Source organism: Cololabis saira, chromosome 20, assembly GCF_033807715.1.
Source record: "Cololabis saira isolate AMF1-May2022 chromosome 20, fColSai1.1, whole genome shotgun sequence".
Lineage (NCBI taxonomy): Eukaryota > Metazoa > Chordata > Actinopteri > Beloniformes > Belonidae > Cololabis > Cololabis saira.
In genome coordinates, this window is record NC_084606.1 from 13,178,482 (window position 1) to 13,192,054 (window position 13,573).

Here is a 13,573-nt window from a genome sequence, read left to right on the forward strand (position 1 = left end):
TACACCCACAGGACAATCATTCGAGATACCTTTCAACTGTGTGAGATCCGGTCCTGAACATTTGCAGAGCACCAGGGGCCCAGTGAAAAGAAAACCAACAGAATACCACGAGGGAAGAAAAACAAAGTTGACTGAGTTCAATCACTTCTTACTGACTTAAAAAAGTACTTTCATTAATGAATATAAATCATTTCATGTAACTAACTAATAGGGGTGTAACGATACACTAATCTCACGGTACGGTACGATACACGATATTGAGGTCACGATAACGATACGATATTATAGCAGTATTTTTTTAACAACCTTGAATGAGGAACATATGACTGGAAAAAATAGTCTTTTATTTGAAAGACACACAATACAAAACAATGCTGTACGTTTGCCCTATTGTTTCAGTTTGTAATGCTTTATAACTGTTTAAGTTTTAAATAGAAAGCCAGGCCAACCATTTTCCACAAACTGAACTAAAAGTAAATGTCAGGTTTGCATTATGCATCTTCAGTTTCATACAAGTACAAATATTTTGCCACAAACTGAATAGTTTCTCATGTATGATTTGACTTTTTTCTTTTCCAGAAATTTAACAACTAAAATTGAATAAATACAAGAAAATAAATACATAGAATTTTACATCATGAAAAAGATTGATTCATGCTCACCTTATAAGTGTAAGAGGAGATTTATTTTTGTTAAGAAGGTTATTTTGGTAATTCAGGGTTCATTATTTTATAAATATATTCTTTATATTCTGTAAATCAGGGACTATAATTACACTAGTCAGTATATCAGTTGTTAGTATGTTTTAGATTGGGCGGAGTGATACAGCACTAGGTGTTGTGTTGATGTTCTGAAATCCTACGCTGTTGAGCGGACATTGAAGTACACGCAAACTCACGCAGAAGTTGTCCCGTGTTTATCCTACTCACGCCCCCAAAAAGGTTTAATTTAATAAGGTAAGGCTTAACTCTACACCAGACTTAAATAAGTAAAGGTTCAGAGCTCAAAACAGGACCGCAAAACGGGACTAGTTTCTTCTGAGCGGAGTAAGATTTTGGTCCGCGTGGTCGCGGCTGCGGCCGCGGTCAGATGCGCGTTTCTAGTCAACACAATAGATTAATATTAATAATCCAATATCGCGATACAGTTTGTCACCTCCACGACACGTATCGTGACGTTTTTGTATCGCGAAATTTCGTGGCACGATATATTGTTACACCCCTACTAACTAACTACATTTCCCGTAGCTTACAGAGAGAGAGGGAAAAAAGTGTGCTAAGTAAAATGTCGACTTGAAACTAACCTTTGACTCTGGATCCTAAAACTATACATGGGTCTTCATCACGCCTTGAGATGCTCCTGGCTAAAGAAACTAAATCTAGTCCAGTTTAAACTAAAGTTCTCCCTCCTCCAGTCTCTTGTTTTCCACAGAGTGCACCCCTCTCCTGTCCTAATTCATTTGCTCTCCCCTGTTTTTATCTACTCTAAGTACTTTAGAGTGCTCTCATATTGCTTTCGCCGGTGGGTAGAGGGAGGCAGATTTTCTTGACTGTTTCAATCTCCCCTCCTCAAATGTCTCCTCATCTTCCTGTTTCATTTAGGCTTGGTTTTCTCTTTCAGCAGTGGAAGAATACAAGGAATCATAAAAACGGGGGATGGGGATGAAAAGAGCAACACCGCAAGCTTTGTTTAACCCTTTTCTTATACCATTTATCTGGGAAGTAAGAATATCTTAACAGCTCAGTCTGAAGAGTTGGGGCTGACCTCACTGGTAGAAAGAATCTCTCCTTCTTATGTGAATCCACAAATCTTTCCCGTCTCCTTCCTCAAATGACCAGCTTTCACGCTGAATGGATTTCAAAGTACCTTACAAAGTGAAAAGAGGGACTTATAATAGCCCAGCCTTTGTGATCTGTATTTTCTTTCCTTGGTTTACAATTCATTTTTCAGTGACATGGTGGTGCGCTAGAGAATGGTGTTTCTCTCTCAGGCTGCATTTTCAAGCATCTGTTATGAAATTATTTGTGACCTGCAGGGATTTTATGGGACATCCACTACTGGCAACTGTCTTGACTTTTTACCTCTGAAGGATCTTTCTCCCTGGAAATGATGGACGCCAGATAGTCTGATAATGGCCGGATAAACTTCCCTAGAGATGGGAATTGATACGATTTTTACGATTCCAATTCCATTTTTCGATTCTGCTTACCGATTTGGTTCTTTAACAATTCCCTTATCGCTTAGTCATCTGCAGTTAGGGCTGGGCGATATGGACCAAAAGTCATATCTCGATATTTTCTAGCTAAATGGTGATACTCGATATATATCTCGATATTTTTTCTGTGCCTTAATTGGGGTTTCCCCCGAAGCATTATAGCATAGCATCTCTGTTAGCTTCATTTTTTTCTGAGGCAAACCCTTAAAAAAACAGTCAGTTTTAATACAAAGCCTCGTGCCAAATGTCACACAGGTTCCTTTATTAACAGAGGTCTGCCCAATATCAAAATGTATAAAACAAATGAAATAAAAATAAACTGCCTGCATATATAAAATAAAAATGCTTCTTGAATAAAATAAAACAAATATCCCTTTCCTGCATAACAATTAAATATAAATACACTGTGCAATTAATACAATGTAGACAGTGACAATGACTTTTCCACTGAGGTTGACAGTTAGCAAATAACAAAACATTTCTGCAAATCTCAAAAAAAAACATTCAAGCCAATTTGTCACAAAATAAGCTATATCAAAATCATAAAAAAAAAATGTAAAAAAATAAATAAATATATATATATATTTTTTTTTAAATCGATATAAACGATATTGTCTCGTACCATATCGTGTTTGAAAATATATCGATATATATTAAAATCTCGATATATCGCCCAGCCCTACCTGCAGTATTATTAGCCAAGGACATGCTAACGTTGTTGATGCTGCTGGAAAACGCAACATTCCTTGATCATTATTGCTGCTGTGTGCGCAAATATTTTTGCATGTTGGTAGCATTTCCTCCCTTTGACGAAATATTCACTTAGGAAGTATTGCGAGTTAGCCTGTTGTCTTTTTTACTGAAATATAACCAGACTTTCATACGTCTGTATCGCTTGGGCGCCATGTCTAATATCAACTGACAGCTTACGCACGTTATGCAACATGCCTGATGACATTCATGCTCACTGGAATCGGAAAGGGAATCGTTTGAAAAATATGCGAACGATTCCAAGGAATTGAAACACCGGGAACCGGTTCTGAACAAGAACCGGTTCTCGATTCCCATCCCTCACCCTCCCCAGATTGATGGGCAGCAGCAACTGCTTATCCTTCATCCTTGTGTTAACACACACCTCAGTGAACAGCAACATGACTAAATGACTGCTTTTACCCACATGGCCACAGTTGCTGATCATTCAGTAAAATGCATTTGATGAGCAGCTCCTCGCTTCCACTTAACTTTTTACTTCTTACCCTCTGGAAGCAGCAAGGGTGTCTATATGTGCTACATCACGTGCAAAGCCTCGTGCAGCACATGAAGATGCTTGCATACAGGATCTTGTCATCTTTCTCATCAATCTCATCAATTTGTTCCCCCTTTTCTCAATCACTCCATATCTTTCCAGCATTGCAGGAGAGCATTATTTCTTTCTGCTTTTCTGCTCATCTCACCATCCTCCCTTCCATCCAAGCATTCTCCTCTCCAGTGCCACTGGGCTGAGTTGTAAACAGTTGCCCAGTCAGAAGCTATAATAATAATAATCAATTTTATTTATAGAGCGCTTTTAAAAGATCTCAAAGACGCTTATGACGCTATGACAGACTCTCAGTAGATCTACAACTTGTAAAAGGGATATGAGTAAGCGGTAGCCATTAGGGCTGGGGATCGATTCAAATGTCAAGAATCGATTCGATTCCGATTCTTAAGATTCAGAATTGATTATCAAGATTTGAATCGATATTGATTTGGGTTAGCGTTATTAAAACTGTTTTTTCAGCTGTTGCATGAACTATATGACTGTGTAGTTATGCAACATATTAATACCAGTATTATATTGAGATTCAGCAGCAAGTATTGGCAGCTAATGATGCTCTAGGGACCAATCAGCTCCCAGAATGCTGATAGAACTGCTTTCAGAAACATCGTGTGGGTCAGAATTATCAAACAGATCCAGGGCGTCTTATTTTTTCCATTTTCGATCTATTTCGGTTTTTATTTTTTGAGAATTTGGTTTTTAGCATTTTATGCAAATGTAACCTCAAGATAGTATATAAAGCAAAGAAATATGGAGAATGTATGCAATTATAACTGAAAACTTTAATGTTTTCATACCTTTAAACATATTTAAAGGCAAAAACATGGCACTGGTTATTCTCATGTCCAACAAAACATTGCTCTTTTGGGCATAAACAAAAAAATACAAAAAGTTGTAATGTAATGATGAAAAAAAAAGAATCAATCTTTACACATACGAATAGATTTTTAGGAATTAATATGAGAATTGATTTAGAATCGGAAACTTGATTTTTTTCAACACTGGCCTAGTAGCCACTGTCGAGGAAAGACTGCATATTGCCGATGGTTGGCTACTATTCCATGACCATCTTCAACAAAGGTAGAAAGCACAAAGTCAGCCCATTTGTGTGTGACCAGGTCACAGCGCTCCGGGTCACGGAGGAGCATCTTTACTGAGACAGTCTGACCCATAACTGTTGTTGCAACATCCACTGGGGACACCTGACATATTGGATTAGCTGGCTAAGTGCTCCTCTGACACTTTTTCTCTGTTTTTTGCCCATCACATGCATACATGTGCATACACACGCACACAAAAAAACATGTCACACACTCAATGCACATGATACACACAGACAGATGCATCTACTGTCACGCGTAAAAGCAGACATGGACCAAAACACTCACAGACACAGACTCCCTGAGGACCTTAACCATCACTTCCTGAGACATCCCATGATGCAGCTCTGCTGCTGAACGTGCCTGACCTGAGATGACCGGGTTTGCTGTCAACATCTTGTCTCTCAAAATCATCAACTTATATCGCTGGGTGTGCATAAGCCTGCAGCTGGCGTGACTGCAGCTCGGACAGGCTTTAATGCAAATATCTCTGAATCTAACTGGTATTTAGGAGAGATCATGGTTAAAATGCATAGAAGTCTCAGCTGGTTAATGGTAAGAGAAAGACTACTTTATTCTTCATTAATATTTGTAAGAAATGTATCCATATCAAAAGCCCCGCAAGTTCTATACAAAAAATTATGTTACGGTTCAGAAAATCATAGCTACAGCACAGGACATGCTCTCAGAAGTAACTTTTCATTGCCAAAAATAAAGACAAACGATGGTAAAAGAACGGTGATTTACGGAGCTTTGTCTGCATGGAACCCACTTCCCAAACACTTTAAGCAAACTATTAACATAAAATAATTCAAATTGTTAGTAAAGAAACATCTCCTGAATGAATATATATAAAACTTATTTCATTATTATTAAATAAATAAATAATGTATAAATAAATTAATATTTATTAAAAATTGTTATTGGTGCAAACAATGATAACTACATTGTTTGATTTTGTTGATGTTATAAAATATTGTTTCTATTTATATCTTTATTTATATATATATATATATATATATATATATATATATATATATATATATATATATACATATATATATATATATATATATTATATGCTACCTCTTTAGGTTTGCTTTTAATTCTTTGTTGTAATGTACTGTGTATTAGCTGCAGTTTTGCTGTAGCTAATGGGGATCCAAATAAAACTATAAACTATAATGTGCAACAACATGCACTTGTGTAAGAATATTTGTCAAAAACCTGACAATGTCTGTCCTGTGATACTGTAGGTGACAGATCTTCTCTTTGCCAGCCATGTGCTTTTTCTCAGCCTGTAATTAGCTGTCAAATCTGAGCGGGAACATCTTACTCAGGGTATCTTTCATTACGAATTATTATACAACCCCCGCCCCCCCCCAAAAAAAACAACCTGGTTTGAAGAAGACTTTAGTACGATTTCTGAGTTGTACTGGCACATGGAATAAATAAAAAAACTCATAGTGATTCTTTTGACTTTTAATAATTGTATAACGTAGAAACACAAGATGACTGTCTTCAGCTTCCTTTCATTTATTAATGCTATATACATCTATTTCTACATTTCAGCCCGTCAATACATTTCAGATGCACTGTGATGATAAAAATCTTCACCACTTTTTAATCTCTGAAGTTCTTTCCACAACCCTAAAATGATATTTTGGTACTGAGAAACCCGCAGTGAGGAAGTTATTTTATTACCTTTTCCCTGTAAACAGACATTGCAGCGTTTCCTAAAACTCCATACCGTAGTAATGGGGTGATCGATGTTAGATTCTTTTGTGTTTGTTTGGTTTGAAATTCTCTACATTTTCTGTATTAGGGATAGGTCAGCAGAGGTGAGTCCATTACCGGTACCCTCTTCTTCCTCAGCCATTTGGACAGAAGGATGTTTTGTCTTTCTGAACAATGCACGAACTCCCCCAGGAAAGATTTGGCCTGGAAGGCGAAGTGTATTGCTCTAAAACTACTAATACATTATGGATTGGACCGAATCGGAATGAATTGGATGACAAATTGAGTATAATGACTTCAATTAAATTGCAATAAAATGACATTACTGGACTAAATTTGACTGCAATTAGTTAAACTTGAATTTTTTTCTATTTTTTTTCCTCGTTTCCTGCAAAATCATCGAGATGTTTGCTGTAATTTGGTGCTACACAAACAAAGTAAATAGAAATATTAAAATCATTTTCCAGCTAATATTTGTTCATAAACTGGAGATTATTTGTCCATATTTGCCACGTAACCTTTCATGGAAACTTCTTTTAATACCAAATCATGTTGACATGAGATATTTGAAAGGTCAGTATTTTTACAATTTCTTTTAACCTCCCTTAACCTACCATTCCATCTTTTTGGGGTGTATTGCAGGCCTGAAATGCGGAAATGAATATATTTCAACAAAGTAATTAATTTGATAAGTAAAATTGATACTAAAATGTAAGAATACACATCTTACTCACTTACATTTTCCATACGTCCAAACTTTTCCTCATTGGAGGTTATTCAAGATGTCTAAATCTCCAATTGGGACATTTTAACTCCTTAACTCCCTGTCTTACTCTCCCTCACCTCTCTGGCCTTTCTGAGAGAACTTCTCATCTGAAGTTCTGCTTTCTTCATATGCAACCTCTCGGTTTTTCCCGGGATAGTGCCTAACCAGGCTCAGATGACTGGAACCTTCAAAGCGAGTGGCAGAGCCATCAAAACAGGTTCCCAAAAATAGTTGGTGAATATCTAGATCACATAAATGAATCAGAGCTATTCTTTTTCCTTCTCTTAGCCCAAATAACCTCCTAAAACTTCCGTTGGGTATGCAAAACTCATCTGATAAACCAACAAACAACAACAACAGAACACTCTTCAATTGTTGAACAGCAAAGGAAAAGGGAAGAAGCATTTGATGAGGACAACAGCATCAAGAAGGGCGGAACAGAAGAGGAATAAAAGGAATACAATATGGGCTGCGCATTAATATTTCTCGATGAAACTAAACATAGATTTGGATGATGACATTCACTTGCCAGTGTTAACATGCTGCTTGGTTTTAATTTTCTGGTTAGAGGAAGTCTCCTGTTTGGAGGGTGCTCTGCAGTGGGGCTGTATTTCCATCATAATAACAACTGAAAAGAGTCAAATGTGACAGGGTGCTTCCTCTTCTGGCAGTGATGCATGGCCCCCAGTCTGGCCTCGCTGCGCTGATGCATGAGCAGGAGAATGCGCTCCTCTCAATGCCAAAACAGAGGCTCAAAAATGGATTTGCTGCTGTGACAGAAGATGTCAGTCTCTTTGCTCTACCCCGCAACTGTCACGGACACTCTCCCTGCCGTATTTACACAACCACGTTCCACGGACAGGGCTTTCAGATAATGAAGGTGGAATGTGACGTTGACTGGCAGGTGAAAAAAAAAATGTATACAAAGTATTCGGCTTCTGCATTACTAATATGTAAAAGAACGGGGATTTAGAGAGCTATGTCTGCATGGAACCCACTTCCCAAACACTTTAAGCAAACTATTAACATAAAAGAATTCAAATTGTTAGTAAAGAAACATCTGTTGAATAGATACATAAAACCTATTTAATTATTTTTAAATAAATAAATAATGTAGATAGTATATATATATATATATATATATATATAATATATAAATAAATTAATATTTATAAAAAATGGTTATTGGCGCAAACTATGATAACTATACATTGTTTGAATTTGTTGATGTTATAAAATGTATGAATATGTATTGTTTTTATTTATATCTAAATGTTAAGATATAAAAAACGGAATTACTTTTTATTTTTTCTTTATTTTCTGTTTTTCTTTTCTTTTTTTATATGCTACTTCTTAATTTTTTTGTTGTAATGTACTGGGTATTATGTGTCGGCCCCCGGAAGGATAGCTGCAGTTTTGCTGTAGCTAATGGGGATCCAAATAAAACTATAAACTACAAACTAATTAGAGCAGAGAGTGTCACTTCAGCCTGGTGTTTGCCATATGCAAACTCGGGTTGGGACTGAAAAATGTCTTCCTTTTGAACAACCATGTACAAAGAGGGAAACACATTGGAGAGAGAAATTAAGTATGAGCTTGAGCGCAACCAAAAATAGCCTCAAAATCCAGGCTGAAAAAGAATAGCATGGCTGTGGTTAGACAACAAGAGGGGGAATTAGCACACGCTCTGCAGTGACTCATCGGGTGTTTGCCCTCATTTAAAGTAAGAATGTGTAATGTGCTGTACTTGTTTCCATCGCAGATGCCCAGGTGTGACTTATAAAGGCTGCCACATACTTTCTCTTGTATCCTTGCTTACCAACTACACCTGACTGGCAAATTGGTATTGAGCTGACCTCCTTTCAATCCTGGAATCAGAGCCAGCGGCTAACTGGAGAGAGCTGGATGCTCGTGGATGGGAAATGACCTGCCTCTGGAAGGCTGCTTGGCTCATCTTGTCTTTTGGACAAGAACCTGGCTTAATCACCCGGAATAAAACAGCCAGTCTTTTAGGTCATGAAAATAAACAAGAATTAAAGCCACCTTTCAATAACACTTGGCAGGGCGAGGTAATGGAAGTTCTTCCTCCCAAGGCTCAGCTTTTGTTTCTCTCTCCACTGTGTTGGCCGTTTTATCTGAGAACGACATCTTTGACAGTTCCAGTCCAACACTGATCATTGCCTCCCGGTAACAGGGAACGTGTTCTTACCTGAGGGGAAACGTTCGATGACAGGCTGGTTGTCCACCTGTAATGTGGCGTTACCACCACTGCGCGTAAATCGCACTACATGGTATTTGCCGTCGCTCACCATGACAGCACTCTCCTCGATAGTTATGTCGTCCGTTCCCACGTTGAAGATCACACCGATCTTTCCCCGCTCCTACAAAAGAGCAATAGAAAGAGGTTTGTGAGACAAGTATACAAAGTGCAGGACTCATGAGCAACCTGAACTGTCCTCTGAAATCAAAGTGTACTTCTCTTAACATAACTCTCAGTGGCTAATAGGTACAGTAGGGCTGGGGATCCATTCAGATGTCAAGGATCCATTCGATTCCGATTCTTAAGATTCAGAATCGATATTCACGCTTTGATTCGAGACATCTTAGCCAGTACTCGAGTTGTAAAAAAAAAATCAGGGGGGATGGAGGATTTTATCATATGGGGACAGATAATTTGTGCTGATTACAAATAATATAATATATTACAAATAATAGCAGTGACCAAAACGCCTGCAGAAATACTGCAGGAATGACATAGCAGCAGTTAAATGCAGCCTTCTGTAAGCTTTAAATATCCACTGGGCTTACATCTAATACATCAAAACACAAAAATAAAAAACAGTTTTCTGAACTTATCAATATGACTCTGTCCTTCACAGTAAAATGGATCACTGCAAAAACTCAAAATCTTAACAAGAATATTTGTCTTATTTCTAGTTAAAATGTCTCATTTTAGTAATAAAATCTCATTACACTTTAAACAAGACTCATCACTGGAAAAAACAACAATTTTCACCTGTTTAGAGTAGATTTTCACTTAAAATAAGTACAAAAATCTGCCAGTGGAACAAGATTCTTTTGCTTGTAATGAGAAGATAAATCTTGTCCCACTGGCAGATTTTTCTACTTATTTCAAGTGAAAATTTACTTGAAACAGGTGAAAATGGTCAAATAAGTTATTTTTCTGGTGTAATTTTTCTGGTGATGACTCTAAATGTTGAAATAGCAGTAAAACCACATTCATTGATGAAATAACATAAGGGATGGAAAGGGGCGATGGCAGTTTTACGGGGGGGATGATTTTGACTGGTTTTTATTTCAGGGGGGATGCCATCCCCCCTCAACTCGAGTACTGATCTTAGGAGAGTTTTTATGTTGTAATCTACATTTTAGTCTCTATTTTTTTCCTCTACAATATTGCATTATATATTTAATTATCGTTATCATCACATGACCAGCATTTTCGTTGCATCTCGTCACGTTGATAAAGGTTCGTTGACAACGATATTTTCATTGACGAAAGCAACTTTACCGCCATCAAGGTCTACACAACCCTGTTGGTGACATCCCCTTGTCCATCAGGGTTGTGTTGAAGCAGGGAAACATCTAAAACGTGCATTAGACTGGCCCTGGAGTAGCGGCTTGTGTGCACCCCTGTTTATCAATGGCATCCTGCCAGTTCGTCGGTGCTGAGAAAACACATGACACAGACCTAACGCCACATTTCATGGAGCCCTCTTCGACACTAATGTAATGTTGCATTTTATGTTTTCGGCCCTCAGTGTACCAGAGTGTTTCTGATTGGTATTGCAGAACATGAATAGCAATGATAATAATAAAAAAATCAATTATGTACAGCGGCTGACGATGTGGTCAGTGTGTGGCCGGCCTTGCTGCTGATGAAGGCTGGCAGGCGCTGCTGCCCTGTTACCTTGGACACCATGAAATGGCTGTGAATGTATAAAACTTACAGCAGTAACACTGCATCAAAATAAATGTAGATGTGTTGCATAAAGTGCCTTCTAATATATGTGATGTGTATGTATATACAGTATGTATATATATGTGTGATTTTTCTTTATTAAACTCTTAGTGTTGTACTTGTTTATTTCTTTATTTTTGGTTTAGGGAAATTAATTAACCACCTGTAAAGAAATTAAATTAAATAGGAAAATAAAATAGGGATACATAGGGATAAATAGAAATACATTTAACCATTAATATTAGAATTAAATTAATATAAAAATAGACATTTATCTGACAGGTGGACTTCTAAATAGAAAGGTTGATTCATTTATTTTTTGTTTTTATTAATTTGATTTTTTATGGTATTATTAGTATTATTATTATTGTTGTGTATTGATATGGAAATGTTGACATTTTTAAACGTAGATTAAAAACTCATCTCTTTGGTCTGGCTTTTATGTAGCATCACATTTTATAGTTTTAGTTTTATTCCGTTTAAATTTTTTTAAAGGTATCTGTTTTATTTATTTATCTATCTCTTATAATGTTTTTACTATTTTTATTGTTGTGGACTGATTATTTTTTTTAGCCTTAATCCTTGAACCTTTATCTCTTTATAAATTTTATATATTTTATATTGTATGTCAGGGTGCATTGGTCTCCCAGTTTTTAACTTTTTGGTCTCCCAGTTTTTATTTGTTTATTATGCTTATTTTTCAATCAAAATGTCAAAGCACCTTGTATTTCATGTACTTGGACGAAAGGTGCTATATAAATAAAATTTGATTTGATTTGATTTGATATTGTGATAAAAGATAAAAGAAAGAAGTATACTGAGAAGAAGAATAAATCCTGTAAATACCCCTTTTTAAATCAAAACAACGTGTTTGTGTTTTGTAAACCAGATTGCTGCTTAATTTCCTTTTCCTCCCGAGCGAACCCCTTCTTCTGAGACACTGGTCCAAATGTGTGTTGTTTTTAGTTCTTATTTATTCATCCTATTCTAAAGCTAATTCAATTCCGCTACATTGTTCTCCTGTTGTCCTGTGGAAAAAGATGTTTTTCTTGAGTCCATCCTATTTTCTTGCAGTCTTGCGACTGCGAAGCGTCAGATCTCACAAGCACCGGCACGGTAAGGAAGAGAGCACTGACTGAGGACTCAGGCACCTTTAGTATTCATCATCTGGGTGACCCCCCTCCCCTCTCCCATCTATTAGTGTTGACAGCCACCCACTGCTTCGAGTTTATTACAGTCAACCGCCTACTCTGCTCTGCTCTCCTGCCATCTCTCTCTTCACCCTCTGCGGCTCCTATCCTCCGTCCCAGGAAAGGTCAAAGTCATTTACAGAGTTACAATCTGCAAGAGAGCCGCAGAACAAAGGTGAGAGAGACAAACAGACCACATCACAGACAGCACCGTTGCACATCCACCGTCTGATTGTCAGTAAATGCTCCCGCAACAGCTGTAACTCTGATCCGGTAACTTTAGCCTCAAAACTACAGACAGGAGCACTTTCTGATTATTATTACAGGAGATCTAATTTGCACACTGTTCTCTGCTTTCTGTAGCTAAAACTTCATTGATTCCATTATCTCATTATTCATTTTTTTTCCCCCACTTCCCATATGCCACAAATTCAGAGGTGAACACGTGACTTTGGCCTGCAGCAATTTTCCATTATTCATGGCTGATTAAGGATTTAAAAAAAGAAAATAAATCACCATAATGTTAATAGAAGTGAAAATAAAAAGTTAATTAAGTAAATAAGTGCAGAGGTTGTATAGTAAGTTAATGATCGTATAATCAGCCAAATTTATATGCATCGTAACAGCTTTTTGGTGCCGTATCAAGTGGTTAAAGCATCCAGCCAAGGACACATTAAGGCCATGCAGTAACGACAGCTGTGATTAGAGTGTTAATAAAGCATGCTTAAAAGGAAATGCTCACCATTGTGATTCATATGGAGATTAACAGACTATAAGACTTAAGAAGTACAAGGAGAACCAAGGAGAACAGACATATAAGTCCAACATGAAAGCGCAACTCCCTGGCATGAAGTTTGTGAGACTGCATCTAGATGATCTTACCACAGTGGCGCTTGATGGACTGTTCAGCAGATTATCTAATTCTGCAAAGAGGTTCAAATGTCTCCAATGGCAAATTGCTTCCACCTTCTTAAGCACTTAATGAATTGATTCATGTACTAACGCTTACAGCCATTCTGCCCGCTCTCCCACACTTGCCAGAACGCAATACAGATGCTAAGACTTGAATATGAACACTGCCAGAGACACATTTAAAAAGCGCAGGAACACAAAAATGAGAATGTAATCAAAGCCTAGGTTATTGCTACCTAGAAAATGCTGCTTCATGAAAAAGAAAATAGCGAAGGGATCGTGAAACGCTGCTGGATGGAAATGCCAGGATCATCTCCATTTAATACCACTAGGAAGCTCTGGAAGGACACAAA

General features: G+C 37.3%; 1 protein-coding gene across 5 annotated transcripts in view; it reads right to left on the reverse strand.

The window, feature by feature from the left end:
* nrxn2b (neurexin 2b) overlaps positions 1-13,573 on the reverse strand; it is a 966,013-nt gene that overhangs the window by 54,393 nt on the left and 898,047 nt on the right. For all 5 annotated transcript variants that reach the window (XM_061710648.1, XM_061710646.1, XM_061710647.1 and 2 more), the window contains one exon: positions 9,346-9,517. In XM_061710648.1, coding sequence (XP_061566632.1) covers positions 9,346-9,517 — 172 coding nt within the window. The remainder of the gene's footprint in view (positions 1-9,345; positions 9,518-13,573) is intronic.